Below are 23671 nucleotides of genomic sequence, written 5' to 3'. Positions count from 1 at the left end.
TTTTAGAAAACCCTCCTTGAACCATCGACTTGAACGAAAGCGTCGCCTTCAAAAAGTTTTATCGATATTGGTTAGACTCATTTGAGACTTCCAAACAAATGAGACATTTCTTTCAGAACATTAAGCTGGCAATCATCTTTGTTTTCGTTATAAGCCGATTGTTCCAGCGAGTGCAGTTGAAAAGTTTTAATTCTAAGTAATTCAGTTCCATTCGGTTTCATATCTTGTTTCATTTTAAAGTAAAATACATTAAAAGTTTCTTTGAATTCACGAAGAAATTATGTCTTTTGTCACATTACAATGTAGAAAGAATTCTTTTTGAAATTCTGGAGTAGGTAAATACCTAGACTTTAAAATGGAAAAATGTTTTTAACGTAAATATAGAAATGGGTTTTAGTATCCATTACATAACCGGTGAAGTTATGTTTGAGCCCAGCTTACAAACTATCTACAAGTCAAAACGACTTCAATAATATATGTACTTACGTAAAATCTTCTCCTTATACTACACTGAAAACTGCATCAAAATCGGTTCAGCCAAACATGAGATAATCACGCGCAAACATACAGGTAAAATTGTAAGTCGGTTAAAAATGCAGAACCTGAAATATCCTATGACAAAAAATCGGTATATTTTGAAGTCCGAGACAAAAACATTTCTGGAAGATTAAATCAAGATTAAACATCAGGTATGTAGATTCCCTAGTCAAATAATAAAGGAAGATATTACATGGAATAAAGTTATTCAGTATCCCAGATTTCCACATATTGTTATGCAAAAAATCTAATAAAAATATCAAGGAAAAGAGATCTCAGTTTTATGACAAAATGTATCATACTTTTTATCTATGACTAGCTTCCGCCAGCAGCTTTACCCATGTTGAATAAGAACTAATCGCACAAACGAGGAAAAAATTACTAACACTGAAATATTTTTTTAAATAGAACCTATATGTATATGGTGCCTAAGATTAGCGTTTTCAAGAAGACAAACAAACAAACTCGTCAGGTTTAAATTTATCTATACTCAATGGTATTGTTTGTTTGTTCCTACTGAAATGATTTGAATAATTCTTTCATTTTTAGAAGCTACACATACTGTAAGTAATCAAAGTACTTTATAAACTTCTGAAATAGGCATAGTAAAGCTATATTAAGAAATTCTTGGTTTTTCTATTTAGATTATTTAGAATCTTTTCCCCGAGCTAAGATTGTACGAAATAAGAACTAAATGCTCCGAATTCTTGAAGTCGTATATAACCGACCCAAAGTCGGGTACACGACAGCGACGCGGCGTGTGTACATTATATATCTTCTAACATACTCTGCATACAAAGCGAACTTCATGGTTATTAACTAATGATCTTTGTTGTGGCAGTAAGTTTGTTTATCACGAAATGTGCAACCTTTGTACTCGTACCTGCCTTTTGATGTTCATCTTTTTTGTTACTAAGGTCTATGCGCGGTATTGTTTGGCATAAATCCGCCAGGATTTGGAAGATTCTTTGTTGTTCGAAAGAGGTTTTTACTGTAATAGTCGATTGAATTCATAAACATGCTCAGTCATTATAGGTGAAAGGGTCGGTTTTTTTCAGAAATTAAAGTGTTATACCGTTACCGCTCATTTTGTAAATACCTGCGGTTAATTGATGCATGTACTTCCATACATGTATTCTAAATTCAATGTAAGGTACCTGTATCGTTTTGTTCAAATGATTTCGGCATAGTCTATTGCCTTAATGAAAATGCATAGATAAATATAACACATAACAGAAAAGAAAATATATGTGAACAAGAACACAGTGCAGAATGGCACACAGGTAGATATGCGGAAAATGGCCAGTAGCGAAACTCAAATCCTTTCAAATTATGATTTTAAAACTCTGACTTGTTTATTTCCAGCCACAGTTCCAAGCTTTTGTTTGAGTATTTACTCAGAATAAATGTTTAGCGATACAGTTTCCCACAGCGGTAGATTTCACATTGCTACGTAGGTACCTCGCCGGTAGCACTGCAGAAACTTGTTGCCAGAGTATTTTACATAGGTACACATCTGTACCTAGAGGGAGCCGAAACTGTAGTCTAGGTTGCAACCGTTTTCATGTACCTACTTAATAACGAGCTACCACTAACTGTCACAAAGAGACTGCTATCGGAAACTGCGTTGTGAACTGGTTTGAGATGCGAACGAGAAACCGCACTAAGATATCGCTTTTATACTTTGTTACAATAGATACTCAACTTTACACAGTTCATGTTACTGTTTGACTCCTCTATTCTATCTATGAATTCTTTGTTTTTTGAATAAAATATTTACTTTACTCTGGCTTGGGGTTAAAAACCATTTTGGAGTAATTCGTAGCTCGGAAGCGGCTTACCCAATGTGGCCGCGTTGAACCAACAAGATACCCGTATTTTTACTTTACTGCACTCACCCATAAAAGGTTACTTTTTTAGTAACTTATATATAAAATAAATACACAAACATTTGGCTCGTGTTCGTGAAACTTCCGGCTATCAGTTATCCTGTACAGAATATTCAGTCTTCAATGACATACTTGCTTCTAACTCGATGGAGAGACAAGACGTTACCAACTATTTCTCGAAGTTCCTAAACTCCCTGAAAGCATTAGTTCTCCCGCGCATTAATTACACAGCGGTACAATTATGCCATAGATTATACAACAGAATATTTCACGCCAAAGACTTGGTAAAAGTTTGACAGCTGCACCTAGAGTTCGGAGACTAGACTTTCGTAAAGGGCGAACGTGGGGCGAACTCATGAAACAAAAGAAAATGCTTTTAGCATGAGTACTTAACAACAATTTACACCAGTTAACTTAAAGGCAATTTCAATTCAATTTTTTACTTGAATTACATTGTTAATCTAAAAAAAATATAGCTGTAAGATTTTTTTCGTCAGCATGAACAGAATACCGTTAGATACCTAGGTATATAACTGCTTTATTTCAGCATCAAATATCTTCATATGTACGTATACTACTAAAACATAAAAGACTCTTACCTATACAAAATTTGTACCAATGTAGTAATATCTTAGGCACCCAAAGACAGTAACATGAAATGGAAGCTGCAGTTCTGAACCACCGCGTCTTCCCGACATGTAGTTTGTTCCTAAGTCCCCGAGGTTATAGGCTGAAATCCATACATAGGCGGACGATATACTTACCTACTATTTCTCAATATAGCAACTTCGCAAGTTTTGAACTATCAGTTTCTAGGACGACGTGTGTGATTCCGTCTTCTTACAATTTATAAATACTTAATTGATGTAAGAAAGATAGACTCTTAAACTTTAGTAGTGTCGAAAAAGTATTAAACATTTTGGCAATAGAAAATTAGATTAAATAGAAAATTACAGAATAGCCAAGTTACAATTCGTTCTTTTCTACTAAGTACTTAGGTACTACAGAAACATTAAAGAATTAGGTTAAACAGTTTTACAGCAAAATAATTTTTATTTAGGTCTTACTCATATTTGCTTGCTCTCATAGTTTCCCGAAATCGTGCTGCCTAGCATTTTCATACCAATTTTGCATAAAAATGTTCTTACTTTAAACTGGCTTCAGCATTTCAAGCAGCTATTTCTACAATACGCTACATTTAAATAAGTCGCATTTAGTCAGGGGATATAATGTTTGGATAACGTACGACTAAGCTTGCATCTGTTCGCCGATACATTGGGACTTTGCGATAAGACCGACGGACTGTAAAGGGTGGTTCCCTTTTACTGATAATTTTAAGGGGTAAACCTCCGCCCCTTGCCCCATAGAACTGGCGGGTACAGTATTGTTCCACATGATATGCGAATAAAATCCACCAGGCTTTGTACTTGATAAGAACGTATATCGTCTAGTATAACAACAGCTATAAAATAATTTGTTCAATCTCATTTTCGTTGCAAACAGGGGCGCGCGAGTTTCCGTGAGGCCTAAACAGAGGTGTCGTTTGTTGAATATGATATTACGAAACGGCCATGCGAATTTCACTTGGATATCCGACATGCTTTTTTATTTTCAGGACAGTTATGCCATGTTTATTCATTTTTAAAGGCAAAATATGCGAGATTAAATTGTTAAGCACTTCAGTAAATATGTTAACTAGTCACAAGTATGTAAGATGAAATTACAAATTGATTTTACAGGCTATCAGCCCATAATACACAAACAACACAAAAAATATGCAACAGCACTCACTTTATAAAGTTCGATCGAGAGTTTGAACAGTATGGCACCGCTTGCCATTAAAGTTTGTTTACATAAAACCTACCTTAATAGGTATTCAGAAAAATATTTTCTGAGTGCTTGACCCGTTTTTAAACAGTTTTGAACTATTTAAAGAATTTGAAAGTATTTAAGATGAAAGGGTTAAATGTTAACGTTGTTACAAATGATAAATATAACAAGAAACTGAAAAGTCAACAACGTCTTCGTTTAACTACATATTTTTGTCTAAAAGGCCGCAAAGTGAGCAAAGGCTATAACTAGGTGTCTACTTCGGTCTCGGATAAAATGTGAAAAGAAATCCAGTTTAAGTACCTCGCCAATCGTTTACCTATTTCCTAAGGGGGAATCGCTTCGACCCTTCAATATTATTATTTTCAATAAGTAATCCTTTTTTAAAGTATTTTCATATTGGCGTTCCCCGCGCGTAATAAACGAAGTCAATTGATTAGAAAATTAAAGTGTTTCGTGCCCTTGACGTGAAACGGTCACTTTCATTATTTTGGCTGTTATAAAGCTGGTGATTTTAATAGATTTATTTTATGAAATCGGTATTATAATCGCCAGTCGGTACTGTATTTATTTATGACCCGACTATAGCGAGAGCCGGCGCGGGGCGTTGACAGGAAATCACTCGAAATATACGTGCGACGCGATAAAAGCCGGTATGTGTGACAAAAATATTTCCTAGTTTTACTACCCCGCTTCCGATGATCTGGTTGTGAAAGGGACCTTAATGTTTAGGAACTAAGGTCTTCCTGCAGATTATAATCAAATGCTACATTATACGGAGGATGCCGAACATGAGAGGTCTTGACATATTGAGGAAAACCGATACCTCAAGCTGATGACTCCTTGAAACTGCAAGTCCTCGACCATTGCATGTGATACTCCCGGGTACTCCAAAGACTCGTGAAATTCAGCAGGGTAAGTATAATACGCAATGCAGTAAGGTAAACGCGGGTGAAGTCGTCATGCCCCAATAGTCGTCAATTAATCTAAAAACATTTATTATTTATTTTTACTGAACTTAAAATGGGCCGGTTTATATGTCAACATATTGTTTATAATATATTGCACAATTGAAATGACAATACGGGGTTTTAACAGTCATGGCGTCTAAGATATGTTATTCGAAACGTGTGTGCCCTAACAAAAAAGTTTTTTCGTGAGGTTCAGCTGTCAAAAGTGAAACTCAGCACGTGGTTTTGTGTTTTGATTTACATAACTCCAGTGGGGTCTGTGGTATGTTTCTTTGTTTAATTAGATAGTTAAGTTTATTTGCTATCGATGTAATATGCAATTTAGAATACTTTTAACATAGAATATATATTTTTTTTATGTGACATCTATTGGTACTTTAAAACTCCCATTTGACCCAAAACCCGTCAAATTTAGAATTATTATGACGACTACTGGGACATGCTCAAAAGTTGCACCTAAACTCGTCATAATGAGGATATTTTGTGATTTACAGTACAAAATGCGAATAAATAGCTAATATCGGGACTTTTACAAAATGGTTAACTCTCTAGAACAAACATATTTAAGGTTTAGACTACATTTGTTGATAAGACTGCGTTTCTTTTAAGCTTTTTCTTAGGGGTGAATTTTACTCTGCTGGTTCTAGATGCACGTACACAGTCATGTTATTCGATTCAATTAATATGTTTCTTAATGGCATACCCTGTTTTCTATAAGTATGCACTTTCTACGAGTGTTTTTTTTAGGTATATATTGGCCGCCGCTGTAGGCCTCCGCCATTCGATTAAGGACACGCGATACATATCTACCGCTTTGGGTACAACTACCACTAGCCTTTGTTTCTACTACGCTTGGATTACAATTTGTGACAAGCAAAAATTAACTTTTCTTACTTTGCTTTTTGTTCGAAATAGCTGCATGTCGTCACGCGTATTGTACCGCGTCTCCCTAACGTGCCTTAATAGCGCCGGTATAAAAATTATGTCATTCAACTACATAGTTTTTACGCAAAAATATTATAATCAGTTTTAAACGTAAGATGCCATAGCTTGCTGCGGGTTGTTCGAAAGAGATACCGCGGTTCTGGTACATAAAAGGCCCACGACGGAACACGACGGTTTTTAGTCAGTAAGAGTCTGACACTCCCTCACCGCTAAAAATGCCATAGCTTCCATCCCTGTAACCTCTTCGCTTGTCATATGATGGGTAAAGAGTAATTTTAAGTAAGATTTTTTTTATTTAAAACAAGAGTTACCCACACATAAGGCCGCGCGCAAGACTGAGTTGAACTTACTATACCTTGTTTTAAACGACACACAGCGCCATCTACAATCCATCCATCAAGCAAACAATATTTTTGTTTTCCCTCGGGAATATCTATTTTTTTCGGGATAAAAAGTACCCTATTATTTAATCCGGACTTCTAACTTTACGTCTGCAAAATTTCAAAGCAATCGGTTCAGTAGTTACGGCGTGAAAGCGGAACAAACAAACAAACAAACAAACTCGCTTTCCGATTTATAATATTAGTAAGGAAGTAAGGATTGTATGTACCTAGTGATTTCATGATCGTAATTTTAATAGCAGATCATGACTGAAAGACACTACAAGCAAGAGGGCCTTTTAAAAGTCATTGAAGCTGTAAATCAAGGGGCCACACGGAAAAATTAAAACGCCCTTTTGAGACCACTTTAATGAAAGGGTGAACAAAACACACAAAACCGACGATTATCCCTGTATACATATACTATAGAAATGAACCCAAGGACAATCCCCGGTTCTGTACTAAACTATTGCTAACTATGGAGGAAAACTACTTGCGCTATTGCGTTGGAATGTTAGTGGATTAGGATATAGGAAACCATAGGAACTATGGCACCTGCCGATGACAACGTATAAAATACATGCTAAAAGGCAGATGCAGGCTCGCCAGCTCACTTACTGGGCCCCCGGGAATCAGTCACTGAATAGCAACAACAGGGCAATGACATGAGCGGCTGAAGGGTGGCGGACTTTAAACGCAGATCACGCGCTCCCTGCGTGTCCAGCATCACCGGCCCAATCGTCACTTACCACGAGGCACCTACCCTCCGAGCCAGGCTACTAACCCTGCTCTAGCGACTCCACTCTGGACGTCCAATGAAGGCAAGCCAGAGGCGGGAGACCTATCCCCCGTCATGCTTCACTCCGGCCAGCCGGAGTACAGGGACAGTATACTCTCCCTGGAGTACTCGGTATATATAGCCCCGCGGGGTCGCTACTAGATTTTTTTGAACTGTCTATAGAGATTTTTGCAAATCGTACTTAGCATGCGCTAAGCAGTTCATAAGTTTTGATAAATGACAACCTTACCTACATATTTATGAATGCTAGTAATTATTTCGTGGAAAGCTATATAAATGAATGTGGCTTTTATTTTTTGTGAAAACTAATTATTTTATTTTACAATTTAAATATTTACACCATACCATAATATAATGTTTCAAAGGCATAAGTATGACTAACAAATTCAAGCACAAAAAAATGTACATAACTTGAACTTTATGTTCAAGAGCAGAGAGTTTAAATTAGCATTAAAAGTTGACGAGTACTGGGAATATTTGACGAGTATCCGTACAAATCAGACGACTATTGGTACAAATCGCCCTTTTTTTACTTTTGCCTTAATAAGTACATAAACCCACGAAAATGATTAAAAAAACATTAGTTACTTAGAATAACGAATAAATACTCTATCACGTCATGCAAAAATTTTCATTTTCTATTGAATATTTAACACACAGTAGCGCTTCAAAGTCAGTGATTTCCGAAATCCGACGAGTATTGGTACGTTTACCTTAGCTGCCTGCAATGGAAGTCTGACGGGTATTTACTTAGACTTTGATTGACTCATACATTCCTACTTACCTGCGGATTTCCACTCGCTCCTATCTTCTAGGATATAATAACCTTTTTTTTTATTTCCATAGAGATAGAGATTTTATTTTCATATGACTAAAATCAAATCATTACTCCGGTCTCTGATTATTTCTAAAATCTGTTTAACTGTCGAAATTGCATCAACCAATTTGATAGTGTTGAGCGAGAGCTTTGAAACGCTGCCCGGCCGGCTTTAATCTCTTCCTATAAAAAGAAAAAGCGCATGAAAAAATCAGACATTTAAGCGTCCTAACTCTTGGAAACGCGACGTGAAGTGCTAAACAAAGCTGTCTAAATAGATTTACATAAGACCCACAGCTCGCTTGACGAAATTTTCGCTCCATATCCCTGTGATCCCGACTCGCGTCAGGACGGACATATATTTTTCGTTAACGTTCGTCGTAATGAAAAACATATTGGATCTGTAAAATATTATGTGTACATTTCATTATATATTTTGTGATTTGAGGTATACATTGCCTTTTGTAATGATAAATATATTCGAATATTTGTGAAATCATAAAAATCGAATACTTCAAAGGGCCTTTTCAAAAGTAGCTACACTTTTGGTGACTTAATGGCAACCATGCGTCGTTCAATCCAACGCAAATGACGCGTGTCGCAGACCTCTGCGTACAGCATAGAGATTTATCAGAGCAGCAAACATTACACCCGGAAGGTTAACGTATTATTGGTAATATCCACCAAAAATGACCCTCTTTTCAGTGAGTTGGGTCGTAAGCGTCTGTCACGGAATTGCTTGACGTGACTGACTATATGGAATGAAATTAAAATGTCTTAGTTCTTAAGGACCGCCAAAATCTACATAATATTTAAATATGGTGCTAATTCAAGGGCAGCATAAATTCTAGGACTCGTAAGAATGAAACAGAATGATAATGAGGTATGAGTACCTACTATCTAAATAATTTAAAGAATCTGGGACGTGACCTTAACAATTCTTAAGAGAAAACAAAACATCACAACTGTTTCCACCGAAAAGTAGAACCCCTGTCTTAAGTCTCACGTAAGACTTTGACTTTGACTATTATCATAAATAGAGAAAAGCCGGCTAATAACGGATAAAGGAACGATGGAATGGAAAACGTAATGCGCATTTTCCAAACTGAATACCCAAAGACCTCAGTTGCACACACACGTCACCAACGGAATAAAATCCCAGCTTTACGATTTAATCTTGAATGACATATTAATAAAAACAATCCGTACACTACCTATGCAGATGATGGTAGGCAATAGGCCCAGTTAATATCAAATACTAAAAATAGCAATCTAATCTGCCTTCAGTCACATGTGTGTTTGTCAATGAAACATACGACTGCCTACATAGCCCTAGAACTTTGAAAAGCAGCTGTCGAGTAGTAGGTAGTTTCTGAAAACTTCTGTTTATTTGGTTCGTTGGCTACTCGTCCCGCCATCTACCAGCATAACAAAGAATCAAGTATCGTCCTATCGGCTCTACCGAGCTGATACTAGGCGTGAATATGCTGATTATTTTTTTCAAATTTTTTATTCGACACCAAGATTTTTTTGTCAATGCAATTATTTCTAATAGTAAAAAAATATCACCATGAAATTAAAGTTAAGAAAAATGAGTGGATAGTAAATTGTTTAAATCTGTACGCAACGAAAATATTGATCTTAATTGCCTGAACTGCGCATGCTCGGGGATGAATACGGATGAGGGTGGACTTCTACTAAGGGCTGTGAGACTGCTTCAAGTTAGATTTTTATATTTTGCTCTCTATAATACTAACTAGAGATTATTAAATTTCATTAAATGAAAGTTATTGACTCTATTCAACCATGGGGAACATACAAACCAACGAAAAACAATCCAAAACCGGAAAATCCCCTGCTAAGGGTAAACATTTTATGCGGAACTTGAACAGGAAATCACCAGGAAGAGACAGCAAAAAACATGGAAGGAAAAAAAGTGATGCCAAACGTGACGCCATCGACAGGGAGTTGGATAAAACGCCAGATTCTGATATCAACGAGCCGATCGAAATATCTGATAACGATACGGTCGAGTGCGTGTTCAAAACATTACGGCAAGGGGAGGGCGCAGAGTCGGCGAGCGTGCAGTCGGAGGTAACGGTGACCAGGTGCGAGCCGCGGCCGCGGTCACCGACCCGCGACCAGTTGCCCGCCGCCGCTCCGCCGCCGGCGCTCTCGCCCGCCAACGACTCCACCTCCGAGTCAGTGTTTACGGACCCGCTCACGCCGCTCGCCGTCGAGCTCAACCAGTGCTACTACTCCGCCGAGAGCGACAGCGCGCCCGACGACCTGCCGCGCACCCTCACGCCGAGCCTGGCAGCCGCGCGGCCCGCGAGTGTCGCCATGACCATAGACATGCCGCACGACGATGCCGCCTGTTCGCTCTCCACTGATGACATGGAAAAAGAAGAAAAAAATGACGTATTCGACGACAGCGGTGACAAAAGCGAGAATGAAAAGGTTATGGGATCTGCATTTTCGGGGTTGTGTGGCGACCACAGGGCCGAACGGAATCTAGAAAGAATCTCCCACGAGTGCGACCACGATTTCCTTGACAACCGGGTGAAGGCTTGCCCCGGGCAGACCTCGTTCACGGTGTCGAAGCACAGGAAGGTGGAGCTTCCACCAGTGGCCTGCGAACCACTCGCTTTGCTAGATACCGGTCAGTTTCATTGCAATACAATCATTAGCACTCTATCTTCTTTCAGCATCTCTGTCTTCTTTGTAACGTAGAAAAACCGAATGTTTTTTCCAATACAGAAAGTAGTCACAATTAAAATGAGTTGCGAAACGATGCATGCAATAAGTATTTAGTAGGTATCACATCATCTGCTATTTACCGAGAGTAAACAGATAAAGTTTATCCACGTTAGTTATCTATTTACTGAGTACCTTATCACAAATCCTCACTCCAATCAATCAATGCTATACAATGGCTCTTCACCTACATAACTAGTTGCTATTCGTATGGAATACTCTATTCTCTTGGGTACCTGTTGCTGACATACAATGCTTACTTTTCACAATGGCCGAACAAACCTGTTTGTTGATGTTTTTACGCACCGGGTCCGAAACAAACTGATACTCGATACAATCAATTTTCAGCTCTATTTCAGGGATATAAGGTTGCTAAATGGAATGAACACGAATGTCTTCACAAAATGTACTTAGTACGTAGGTACTTATATAAGACAGTTTCCCGCACTCGTAATGAAACTTGATTACCTTTGGAGCTAAGTACATGACGTACTTCGATATCATCAAGTTGGTTATTCCCGTTTTTTTGGTCTTTTGCTCGACGAGGCTTCGAGCATGAGAGTGCAATTATGATGAATTGCTTACAAAAACCTTCGCCTACTATGTTTGAGTTACTTACGATGTTAGATACTAAAATAAATACGTATCTAGTCTCATAATATATGTTAATAACAACATTAACATTATTCGGTCAGTGGCAACTAGCGTTGGTTCTGATAAGGGGATTTTTTATTTCTTTCCATTTATGAACATTGAAATATAGACAGGTAGGATATCAATGAATATAGAAAAGCCTAGGGCTGTTTTAAATTCCTGGAGAGAAAAGCTAGGATTTTTCACATTCCTCATCCCACGTTCGTGTCAGTTTTCAGCACAAAACCGTCTCTTAATCCAGTCCATCTAGTTCTCCTTCATTCGTAGTTACTCGTAGTTCTTTGGCAGTCCCTATTGTTTTGTAATGGCAGCCATCACTTTGATACGATCAGCCCTATCGGCTTTTACAACGGCATCAACGTTTTTTCTTTGGGAACCCAAGTTCCAAGCTAACAAAAGGTGAACTGCTGTAGTACCGTTGTAAGAATCTAATTGTGGTATTAACGAAGCATTGATTGACATTTTCACACTCATCTTGTCTTCGAGATATGTATTTATCGGTACCCTCCCAAGCCTAGACATCTATGCTGCGGTAAAGAATGACAGAAATTCATTAAAATTAGACTAGATACCTTACCCTTGGAATAAGCGGTTGTAGCTGCTCTTATGAAAAAATTTAGGGCTTTTAATGTATCATTATAAAACCGCTACGCCAAAATAGCTAGGCACATCATCATCCTCCTGCTATCAGCACAATTTTATTTGGGATCGGCGCAGCATGTTTAGGTCTTCCATACTCTACTACATCATCACGTCATCGACGTTAGCCAGAGATTACTTAATAGCTACTACGTAACTTTCGCACAATTCATCCATCGTTTCTTTGTTCGTCTGATGGTCGTCCCCTACCCTATGTCCATTCACGTTCGTGGTCAAAACTTTTCTCAATTCAAAATTCTTATCCTCATTTCTCTTACCATACTATAGCAAGTACCTAACGTAAATGATGATTACAGGAACATAGAAAATCATAACTTATCTCATAACACTAAACCAATAACGTCAATCACTATAGTGTTTTCTCTTTCACATAGACAATATAAAATACTCATGCCTAAATTATTTTAATTTCAGTGGTGTCAGACAAGGATCGGCGGCATTCGAGTGTTAGTGACGTGCCAATGTCCGATTCGAATGTCCTGAGGAAGGTGGCATCTCTCACTCTCGACAAGCTCACCGAGTCCCGGGTGGTGCGCCCGAAGTTCGTCCCCGACAAAGTCGACTTCAAGCAGTATGAAAAGTTTGAAGGTAAATATGAACACGTCGCTTATGCGTATCGAACCTAGGTGCTTTAAAAGTTAAAACACACCGACTGAGGTAAATAAAGCACCTACCTCTGTGCATAAAAATATCAATGATACGAGCACGTTTACAATGATTGAGTCCATATGTTCGATTAAGTAAGTACTTAAATGTAACGTACTTGAAAGCACGTAATTTTAAAGAAAGTGTACATACATCTCTACATACATCATCTGATGAGGAACCTATATGTATTTACCCACGGCGCCATCAGGTGAATGAACATCGAGATAAGAATGTTATCTTTTATTAACAAATAGCCCATAATTTCTTATCGCCGTTAATCATTAGCCATAAGAGATACTGGCCATTAGTAACTAGTGTGCATACGTGACAAGAGCGCTGGCTATTATCTTTAATTAAAAGCTATGCAACTGTCAACAAATCGTGTGAATTTCACTAACTCGTCGGTAGCACAGTTCAATTATGTTACGTTCTTTAGTCAGTTTCGGTCGAGAAGAAAGGGTGTTCAAGACATCGGCAATGTTCTACGTTTGCATAACGATGATTTTGCGTTGTTCAGGGCGGAAATTACAGCTAAAACTAAATTACTTCGTGCCGTATCTAAGTGCTTGAGACATAATCGTGCGCTGGTATTGTACGTTCCACAGAAAAAGTTGACTATGAAAGTGCCAAAGACTTTACAGTGGTTCCGTTTTCAAATGTTTGTTTTTAATAGAGAGAATTATAAAGTTAGTATAGAGTGCGATTTGAAGATGACCAATATTGTGATACAAGTTTATGTTCAGAGTGACACAACAGTGCTGTGTTCAGTCGACATTTCAAAGGACCGCCTTACAGCAGGAGAAATGTTACACATCCACTTTTGTACGTTTCTTTAATATAAATAACCTATTCTCTGTTAAGTACCTATATAATTAAGAATTATGCAAATTATATAAGTTACGTAAAGGTTAAAATCCGGTCAGTGATGGAAGATGTTAAGTATGTAGAACAGTTATCTATTTGACGTCATCTCCTGAGTACCTACTTACTTAAAATAAACATAGAATGCATAGACAGGGCAGAGTTCTTCAAATAAATAATTTCCCATACTCAATAAAAAAATGAATTCTATTGTTAGTTATTATACATAGGTACCTACATTTATCTCAAAGGGCATGATCATGAAGAATAAAATGACTCATCTTTCCTTAGTCTGTATGGATACGATTTATCCCTTGGTACATAATTTTAAAAGCGATCGCTTTTTGCCTCTGGGATTATTAAGACATCTAAAAAAATCTCCAAAGACATCTAAGTACCTACATTTTATCTAAATTGAGTCGACTAGCTATCGACACATGCATAGAAAATCACATAATATTAGTTAGGACGCCAGTAATTTCATACATAACATGTCGAGATATTGCCCATACGTGCTAGTGTGTAATTTATTATGACATTTATTATATCTCTACCATTAGATACTGTAATTTATTAATATGACTGTAATCGTTTCGTACATATGAAAGCATTTAGTACCTCCCTAGCTAAGAAATAAAAGCCTTTAGGTTCTTACTAGGAATTGCTGCGCTTCTACATCAGTTTAATAAAAATAAAATTGTATTTAATTTGATTCAAAGGATCATAGTTTTTATGTGATGCCAAATACACTGTACTGACAGTGAGAAAAATCCATATGGTCATTTAGTTTACTCTAATTAACTCAATAACTAGAATTTGATCCAAATTAGTCATTCAGCACGCATTTCATTTCATCGATACGTCATAACGCTGCACGTCACTAAAATCTCATCTCTCATCTCATTTACATCAGCTGTCAAATTATAAATGTCAAACTTTACGGCAATGGTTAGTGACCAGTCTTGTTTATGTTCGAAAACTATTTATAAAGACTCATACGCAGGTCTAAAAACAAAACTATTGTGTTGATTCCAGGTCAGATGCTCCTGAACTGGTTCGTATCATCAATAACGGAGAACAACCACTTGAAATCCTTGTTAAGTATTCAAGATCAGAGAAACCTTGGGATTCAGTACTGTACCGATCTTTTGGCCGCTGGTGTCCTTAGGCAGATATCAGACAAGGATGCGCCCACTGAGAATATATTCAAGGTAAATAACTTTCATAATTTAGCTAAGAGAATACCATTTTTGTGTGTCGTGTAAACAATTAATTCCTAACCAAACAATTCATTCTGTTTTCGATTCCATTTGCTGCTAATTATTCCGTTTTACATTTTTTGTAGTCAATGTTGAATCATTGCGTCATTATATTGAATAATATTAAACTACTTAAAATATTACTGTTTTGCATAAATAAGCTGTCTAATGTCAGTTTTAGATGTGAATCAAATATAGTAATAGTTATAAACAGTATACCCAAATATTGTCTGATGGCGTTGTACCTATTTATATTTTGTTGTTTTAAATTCTTAAGATCTCTTTGCAGAGGGATATCTTTCACTGGACTATATATATAAACAACCACTCTATGAATGCCATAATAAATAGGATTTTTAATAGCATTTATTCATAATTTAATTAATTGTTAATTCCAGCCAAATTTGATGTACTACTGGGCTCATATGGAGGCACCGGCACTACAACCAGTGACCCCGGGCAGACTGCACACGTCCGTGTGGCCGCCTGACAAAGACTCCTTTAACTTCACACAAGACAACAACCAAAGGGATCTTGAAAACAACAAGTTTTTCAGCCAAAACAATAATGAAGAAATTAGTGACATTGATGAGGCAAAAGTAGTAATATCTCAGTTAAAGAAGAAACTCCAAGAATTAGAATTTCAATTAGAAAAATATAGAATAACCACACAAATTGAATCACTCAATAAGAACTTAGACAAACGTCTAGATTCCATCAATGAATATAACTTATTGAAATTCAAGACAGAATTAATTAGCAAAGAAGTACAGACTTCAAATTTTGCCAATGAACTTACTAAGCTATCAAATAAACCTGTGATAAACATACCTGAATATGACACTCTAAGAACAAATGTAAATATTGATAAAACTATAGATTTAAGTAGTTTAGAACATAAAAGTGAGATGGCTATTTCTAGTAAACCTGATGTCAGATCTGAAAAAATAGTAAATTATTGTAAGTTGAATAAAAGTAGAGATTGTAATAAAAGTTATCGTAAAGATGATCTATCAGAGCTTAGCAATACTGAAGAAGTAAAGAAAAACACAGACCAAACCAGTGCTTGCTCATCAGATGCCTCATTTCTCAGTACATATACATCCACTGAATTAATTACATATAGTGCAAAAAGCTCCACAGACTTAGAAAAATATGAAGAACCCACTGTTGTATTAGGGACAACTGCAAACACCTTTAATATTCCACCCACCCAAGTTTTGTATACAACGGTTGATATAAAGCAAAAAGTATCAAATAGTCAGTCATCACTGGATCAGTCAAGTAATGTCTCATTGGATCAGGAAAATATTAGCAGTTCAGCTGAATCAGATGATAAAACTCATTTACCAACAGCTGACCAGTCCCCAGAGCTAGCCATGTCGGTTGAGTCTGTGCCAAATACAGAACTTTCTGTGGTAACTCAACTCACGCCAATAGGAGCCAAACTAACTAGTCAAATTGAGCCATTTCACCCTCCACCTTTACCTGGCATGCCTCCTCCCCCACCTCCAATGCCAGGGACACCTGTGTCGCCAGGGTTGGACTCACCCCACTCTCAAACTTCCGAAAAATATCCATCATTGACTATAAGACCAGATGATACTACTTCACCAAGTACAGTTCCAGAGGTAGCCAGGCAACCACTTACACCTGAAATAAGCACTGCTCCACCTCCTCCGTCAATGCCGGATGTAAGCCCGGAACCACAAACGCCATCTATGGGTCCTCCGCCGCCCCCCATTCCCGAAATGGTTCAGCCAACCCCACCTTCATCGGACATGGCTCCACCACCTCCACCTATGCCGGGGACTGGGTCTTCCCTACCGCACGTGCATGGCATTGCCCCTCCACCTCCCATGCCTGGTACCGGTCCACCACCGCCACCAATGCCCGGCATGGGCCCTCCTCCACCACCAATGCCTGACATGGGCCCACCGCCGCCACCGATGCCTGGCATGGGCCCTCCCCCACCACCTATGCCTGGAATGGGTCCACCTCCGCCACCAATGCCTGGTATGGGCGGCCCACCACCACCACCAATGCCTGGCATGGGCCCACCTCCACCGCCTTTACCTGGTCCTTTTCCACCGCCTTTACCAGGCATGGGCGACACAATATCTCCCGGTATACCGGGCGTCCCGCCTCCCCCTCCACCGGCTATGTCTAGTGGGCCTGTGCCTTTCCCAGCACCTCCAGTGGGAGGATGGAATGTTCAAAGAGCAAGTAAGTAAGCAGTTTCTTTCAAAGATGCTTGAAGAGAAACCCCTTATTCATAAACGTCTTATTACTACAATGGATTATAGGCTACTTTTCACTCACTTCACTGACATACGACGCCGAAAAATGTAGTCATTATTTAAGTAGCGTTCATAAGTAGTAAGTTTTTATGAATATGGGGTGAGAATCTATCAAGATTCTGACCAATGATTGTTGTTGCAGCTTTAAGAAAAACCCCAGTAAAGCCGGCTGCACCCATGAAACCACTGTATTGGACACGCATTCTAGCGGTACCGCCAGCTCCCGTCGCCCAGCCAGAGCATTCTGGCAACTTCAAACCCTTATGGTTGGAAATTGAAGAAACCAAGCTAGATAATATTGACGAATTTACTGATCTGTTCTCGAGACAAGTCGTAAAAGCGCCTGTCAAGAAAAAAGTCGAAGTCAAGACTAAGATTCAGCCGATAAAGATATTGGACAGCAAAAGATCGCAGAATGTTGGCATTCTTGCACAAAGTTTACACGTTGAATTCTCAGAGATTGAGAACGCTATTTACAATTTCGATACGTCGGTAGTTAGTTTAGAAGCATTGCATCAGATTTGCGAATTGGTAAGACCTAACATTAATTTAATGAAAAAAGACATATCGATCATATCCACATTATTCAGTGCCTTTTTCTACAATTATTTTTGTAAATTTCAGAGAGCCACGGAAGAAGAGTTAGCACTAATTAAAGATCACCTGAAAAACAAACCTGAGATACCACTAGACAGACCTGAAGCTTTCCTACAAGATTTATCCGGTATACCGAACTTCGCAGAAAGAATATCCTGCTTTATGTTCCAAGCAGAATTCGAAGATGCAGCTAGCACAACTATGCACAAACTAGATAATTTGAAACATACCTGTGAGGTGAGCTAAAAATATTCACTCTCTGTGTTCCGTTTCTAATACCATGTAAATGGGACATTTATATAATTTATATAAGTTAATAAGTTGGGATCCTTTCTTATACATACCTAACTTTTTTTAACTAACTTAACTTTTTTTTCAGTTTCTAATGACTAGTGAGCCTTTAAAGAAATTATTTGCAATAATCCTGACTCTTGGCAACTACATGAACGGTGGAAATGGTCAGAGAGGGCAAGCTGATGGATTTGGCCTTGAGATTCTATCTAAACTCAAAGATGTCAAGGTAAGAATTTTTATTCTTCTTTTGGAGCCTTCCTACTTCTTATGAATTTTCTTTACAGACCATCGAATAGCTTAAAGTAGCTCTGTACTAAAGGTAGGTAGGTCCTAAACTACAATCCCCAATTTTCCGGCGTTCTTTCGTCTGGTTTCAATCAAGCCCACCCTCAAGAATATGGCTATCCAAAACTTGCACTATAGTACAAACTATACTATGATATGACAGTTTTTGCCCACGACTTTTTAGACGTTTACAGGTACCTTTTTAGGTACACTAGAGCTGCACTAGATTTTGTACGCATTATATCCCCCACCCTCCTGGTTTTTTTATTTTTGGAAGACTTTTCTTATTGATTTCTGACACTTACGCGAATATTAGACATTCAAATAAAACTACTTTTAGGGATTTTATCGCGGTTATAATATTACTTAATCCCGACGTTTCGGATTCTTTACAGCATCCATGGTCTTTTCCTAATTATTTATTATATTCTTTGATTCCTCCTCAGTCGAAGCAATCGAACGTGACGCTCCTTCACTTCATAGTGCGCACGTACATGCGCGCGTGCGGCGGCGCGCTGAGCGAGGGCTGCGCGCTGCCGGTGCCCGAGCCCGGGGACGTCACGCGCGCCGCCACGCTGGACTTCGCTGATGTCGCCGACAACCTTAATGCGCTTAGGAAGCAGTTGGATGGTGAGATTGCTTTTGAATTTTCGGAGTTTCATGGGATGTTAACGGTGTGTCCTATGTGGATGCACCCTATATTTGAAAAGTGCCTGCCTGACCTAAGTGACCCTGGTTGCTGGCACTACATAAATGCTAAAATTAGACGAATTAAGGCAAATTGCCTATCTGTACTCTAGTAGATGCCTAAGTTCGGTCAACTTACGAGTAGTGTAGATGTAACAATAATGTTTTTATTTAAATTCCAGGATGCAAAGATAAAATGAAGAAAGTAATAGACACCGACGTTCGTAATCTTAACGAGGACTCTCCTAATGACGAAGCGAAGAAACGTCTGGAGGTGTTCCAAGACAAGATGACCACATTCCTGAACGCTGCCGAAGAGAAACTAAAGACTGAAAACGAAAACTTAGACGAATGCCGCGCGAAATTCATAGCGACTGTTAAGTTTTATCAGTACACTCCTAAACGCGGAAAACTGGAAGACTGCGAACCGAAAGAATTTTTCTCACTGTGGACCTCATTTTGTAGCGATTTCAAAGATATTTATAAGAAAGAAGAACAAATTGCAATTAAAGAAAAGTACGTATTTTGATGTTACTCCCATTATTGTCTTTGTGAATTCTGAGAATGTCATCCTACTTGATATTTGCTACTACAATTATATATTTTTTTAATTTCTTCAATATTGCATGATATTTAATTATATATTTCCATTGTTACAGGTTAAAAGAAGCCAAAAAACTTCAAGAAGAAAGGAAACCTATGACTCAGCCTAAGAAGGAAGGTGGCTTGAAGGCGCGCTTACAGAAGCTGTCCAGAAAATAATACTTGATAACAGCAACAAAAATTGAATTAATTTGTTTAAAAGCACAAAGGATGTGTCTACTTGCTTTTGCATTCCAATTAGAACATTCCGATTCAAAATAACTAACCAAACAGTAAACAGGCATGTAGCCTTCTTGATGTAAAATTGTAATTCCGTAAGTTTATATGAATTCCGTCGAATATAAAATATAAATTGTCCGAAAGTTAGAAGTGCGCATTTTGACGATCCTAGTAGTCAGACTTCGACAGTTTATAATTTCTCGATTTTGTTACAGACTTCATTAATTTACAGACTTAATATTTTTTTTTTTTTTTGAAGAAGGGCCTAATTATTATCAAATCAATATTATTTCTGGAAGAACTATAATAATGTTTTCTTTAAAGATCTTAACACATCCAGTAAGGCCTATATTGCTAATATATTTACACTAATGAAGTTGTATCTGCTTCAAGCTTACTAAGCCACGCTAAGAATAGTTTTTAAAAAGATTGCAGGTATGAGAAATAATAAAACAGGTTAAAATAAACATGTACAAAAAGAATGTAACTACTCAAGTATTTCCGTCTGGTTCTTGTGAGAAATTCAGGCATAATTTTGTATAAATTGAACATCAGTTACTAAAGGAACTACATTCATATTGGTTAACAGGTTCCCCATTTGTGATTATAATGGTACTTTAAATTTGTATCATACAGAATATCAGTTGGTATTCCTGCACATATGTAATTGTACCTGATATACTGTTTTTAATGCATTATGTTAATTTAAATGCCCAATTATGAGCATAGTTATTCATCTAAAAATGGTGCTGTAACAATTGTTGTATTTGTAAATATTATTATTTAAACATTATAAAACTCAAATATTATTAATAAAAGCTTTTATTATATATAATCTAAACATTTTTGTTTCCATATCTTTTGGAATTTCTTGTCTATTTTCCTGTTGGGAGCTGTGTCACATAGTTTGGTCAAAGCATTCTTGAGAGCATGCCATTGCATGAGGCTCAAGTGGCCGGTCAGAGATTTGCTATCTGATTCATTTCTGAACTTTTCTTCTGTGTCAATAAATTTCTTTAGAGACATAGTATTGGTTATTTTTTCATGAGAATGTACCTGTTGTTCTTTCACAACAGGAGGTGTACTTTTCTCAGGTGCAGTATTGTTACTGGAGTTTAGAAGTAATTTGAAACTTTCTCTTGATAATGCAACACCATGGTCTATTTTTGTCACAGGTAACACTGGTTGAATTTCCTGCAACACAGGTTTAATATCTTGCAGCGATGGTTTAGTTTCCTCTGTTTTCTCATCAATGTCCATATTATCTTCATCAAATTGATTTATATAGCCCATTATATTATCTATGAGGTCATTGTCATCCCCATCAATTAAGGTGTTATCAATCTCAATGTGTTTCTTTTGGGCCCAATCAAATCTACCAATCTCATCAACATGTTTCAAGTCCAACCATTCTTCAAAGTCTTTTGGTAATTCATAGTTGTCTGGTAGAAAATTCAAGCCTTTTAATTCAAGTTTATTTAAATAGTGATACAGGTTGGGGTACCAGGATGCTGAATGTTGCAGGAGTACCATACTCATTGACCACAGTCTACACAAGAGCGCATATGGCAATACGCTCATCCAGTGACTCTCACCTCTCTTTATCCTGTCCAAATAGAACACTGCAGCTTGTTTAGAGCAAACACAAATCCTCAACATTATTTTTGCAAATGCCATCACTCTTAATATAACATATTGTAGCATCTGTCTTGTAGGCAAATATAGATCATCATCTTTCTCTGTTGGTATAGCTAGTGAAAAGTTTTCTACATCCTTCAATAGATTTAGTGCCAAATACTTCTTGAGAGCTGTGTTTACTTTCCTCAAATTCCGGTAACCTATATCATTGCGGAATTTCTTATCATATTTGTATAAAAATCTTGAGCAAATAGCACTTTCTTGGTGCAGTGGCGACTGTTTCGATAACACCTTTGTGATGTTATTGAATACGTGTTTTAAGGCTGAGACATCTAGAACAAAAGAAGGGAATTTTATAATTACCATCATCACATCATAAGTTTATTTCAATCTAATTAGAGGTTTGACATTGAATTTGATAAGGTAATGAAATTATAACAGCAGTACAAAGAGCCATATTTCCTAGCAGTAAAGCCATACTATATTGTTGTGCAGGTATAAAAGTTAATTTACTCTCCCATGCTTTTAACAGGTCTGTTTGGAAATATCTTCCATAAATCTTACCAAATTTTGATGTACACAGAAACATATTTACTGGTGGTGGTAATAGAGTTGAACTGTTCCATGGTTCCGGCATTATAAATTACCATACGTACTTATGAATACAAATAATAGCGTTATATACAAATTGTTTTTACAATATTTCCTAACCTACATTTCATAAACAACAAATACACAACAATTTAGCAGTTTGACATTTGTTAAGTAGGGCTGTCCAGTCACCGAGAGGGATTGTTACCGTACATATTTTAAACTGTGTTTGATAAAAGAATCCTCAAATAGTATCAAATTCTCTAAAACATTTAATTTAATTGTACATGTAACCACATCCTGTAATATACCTTAATATTCTCCTTAGAATGAATGCAAATATATGCAAATAATTTTTACACATCAATAAATTCTTGCAACCCATTCCTGGCTGTCTGACTGACACTGACTTCTAACTTGACATTGACATTAATTACTTCTCTCTCTTTCTTGTTGAATGTTTTTTTAGATTTGCCGGCAGTAAGTAAGCAAAATATTATACTAACTAAACATTATTATAGCCTTAAGGAAAATCCTTGGTTTGTAGATAAATGTTAGTACTATATATGTGTGTTATTATATTTCAGGATTCGTGGCTTATATATTTATCACCACAATATTTTTTAACTGTTCTAGATAACCTGTTTCAAACTACAAAATGCCCAAACATAAGAAGCAAGCGAGCTCCAGCAGTTCCGACAGCGATGATGGGCCAGTGGATGTAAGTTTTCATTTACTTTTTAGGTACTTAAATAGATAATAGCTAAGGTTCCTATTGGAAAGCTGTAAAGTAGATCTTTCGTCCATATTTTTAACACGTGTAAATGCAAAATGGCTAACATTTTCTTTTTAAACCTAGAGTGCAATATGTTGCCTTTACGCTATATTCCCTCAATGCCGACAGTATGCCTCATATGTATAATCACAGACCAAATGTCTGTTTTATTATCATCTGTTAATAAACCCAAAATAAAGAGATCAAGATTTTAATGGCACACATGGAAGAGAACAACTTGATGATGGTAGTTTATAGCAATGTTATGTTAATGAAAAAAATGATTGTTCCAGAGAAACCCACCTGCAGAAAAGAAAGCCAAAATGGGTAGCAGGACAAATGATAAAGAGCCTACCTGGGTTTTAGAAGGGAAGAAATTAGTAAAGATCAGGGAGTTCAAAGGCAAGGTATACATAGACATAAGAGAATTCTATGAGAAGAATGGTGAACTGTTACCAGGAAAGAAGGGTATAAGTATGACACCAGAACAGTGGAGAAAACTGTTGTCACTGGGTGATGAAGTAAATGAAACACTAAGAACCTCATGCTGAGATATATTTATTGTTGTTCCTTGTAATAAAACTGTGAGTTATCCTTAAATAATTGCTTGTTTAATTTAGGCAGTATTGCCTGTTATTTGTGGTATCAGCACATGGATGTCTATTCAAGTGAATT

General features: G+C 37.3%; 3 protein-coding genes across 5 annotated transcripts in view; 2 read left to right on the top strand and 1 right to left on the bottom strand.

The window, feature by feature from the left end:
- The window catches only part of LOC110384364 (RNA polymerase II transcriptional coactivator), a 132280-nt gene extending 108681 nt beyond the window's left edge, over nucleotides 1-23599 (top strand). Inside the window, exons 2-4 of one of the 2 annotated variants that reach the window (XM_021345619.3) lie at nucleotides 22699-22774; nucleotides 22858-22942; nucleotides 23290-23599. In XM_021345619.3, coding sequence (XP_021201294.1) covers nucleotides 22880-22942; nucleotides 23290-23547 — 321 coding nt within the window. In that variant the 5' untranslated portion in view covers nucleotides 22699-22774; nucleotides 22858-22879 and the 3' untranslated portion in view covers nucleotides 23548-23599. The remainder of the gene's footprint in view (nucleotides 1-22698; nucleotides 22775-22857; nucleotides 22943-23289) is intronic. The other variant, XM_064037609.1, reaches the window with a different exon arrangement.
- LOC110384342 (formin-2) lies at nucleotides 9847-20827 on the top strand. 2 transcript variants are annotated; one of them, XM_021345581.3, is made up of 10 exons: nucleotides 9847-10830; nucleotides 12654-12827; nucleotides 14784-14959; nucleotides 15406-17233; nucleotides 17450-17838; nucleotides 17932-18141; nucleotides 18284-18424; nucleotides 18930-19113; nucleotides 19353-19686; nucleotides 19830-20827. In XM_021345581.3, exons 1-10 carry the CDS (start codon nucleotides 9975-9977, stop codon nucleotides 19930-19932), a joined length of 4395 nt encoding a protein of 1464 aa, XP_021201256.3. In that variant the 5' UTR covers nucleotides 9847-9974; the 3' UTR covers nucleotides 19933-20827. The 2 variants fall into 2 exon arrangements, with proteins under 2 accessions (XP_021201256.3, XP_021201257.3); XM_021345582.3 differs by lacking the exons at nucleotides 9847-10830; nucleotides 12654-12827 and adding an exon at nucleotides 13179-13709.
- On the bottom strand, nucleotides 20799-22367 carry LOC110384344 (uncharacterized). The gene is made up of 2 exons (XM_021345583.3): nucleotides 22195-22367; nucleotides 20799-21962 (listed from the first exon to the last, which is right to left on the bottom strand). Exons 1-2 carry the CDS (start codon nucleotides 22265-22267, stop codon nucleotides 20818-20820), a joined length of 1218 nt encoding a protein of 405 aa, XP_021201258.3. The 5' UTR covers nucleotides 22268-22367; the 3' UTR covers nucleotides 20799-20817.
- Nucleotides 23600-23671: the final 72 nt, after the last annotated feature.

Source organism: Helicoverpa armigera, chromosome 13 (assembly GCF_030705265.1).
Source record: "Helicoverpa armigera isolate CAAS_96S chromosome 13, ASM3070526v1, whole genome shotgun sequence".
Classification (NCBI taxonomy): domain Eukaryota; kingdom Metazoa; phylum Arthropoda; class Insecta; order Lepidoptera; family Noctuidae; genus Helicoverpa; species Helicoverpa armigera.
This window is presented reverse-complemented; position numbering and strand designations above follow the sequence as displayed.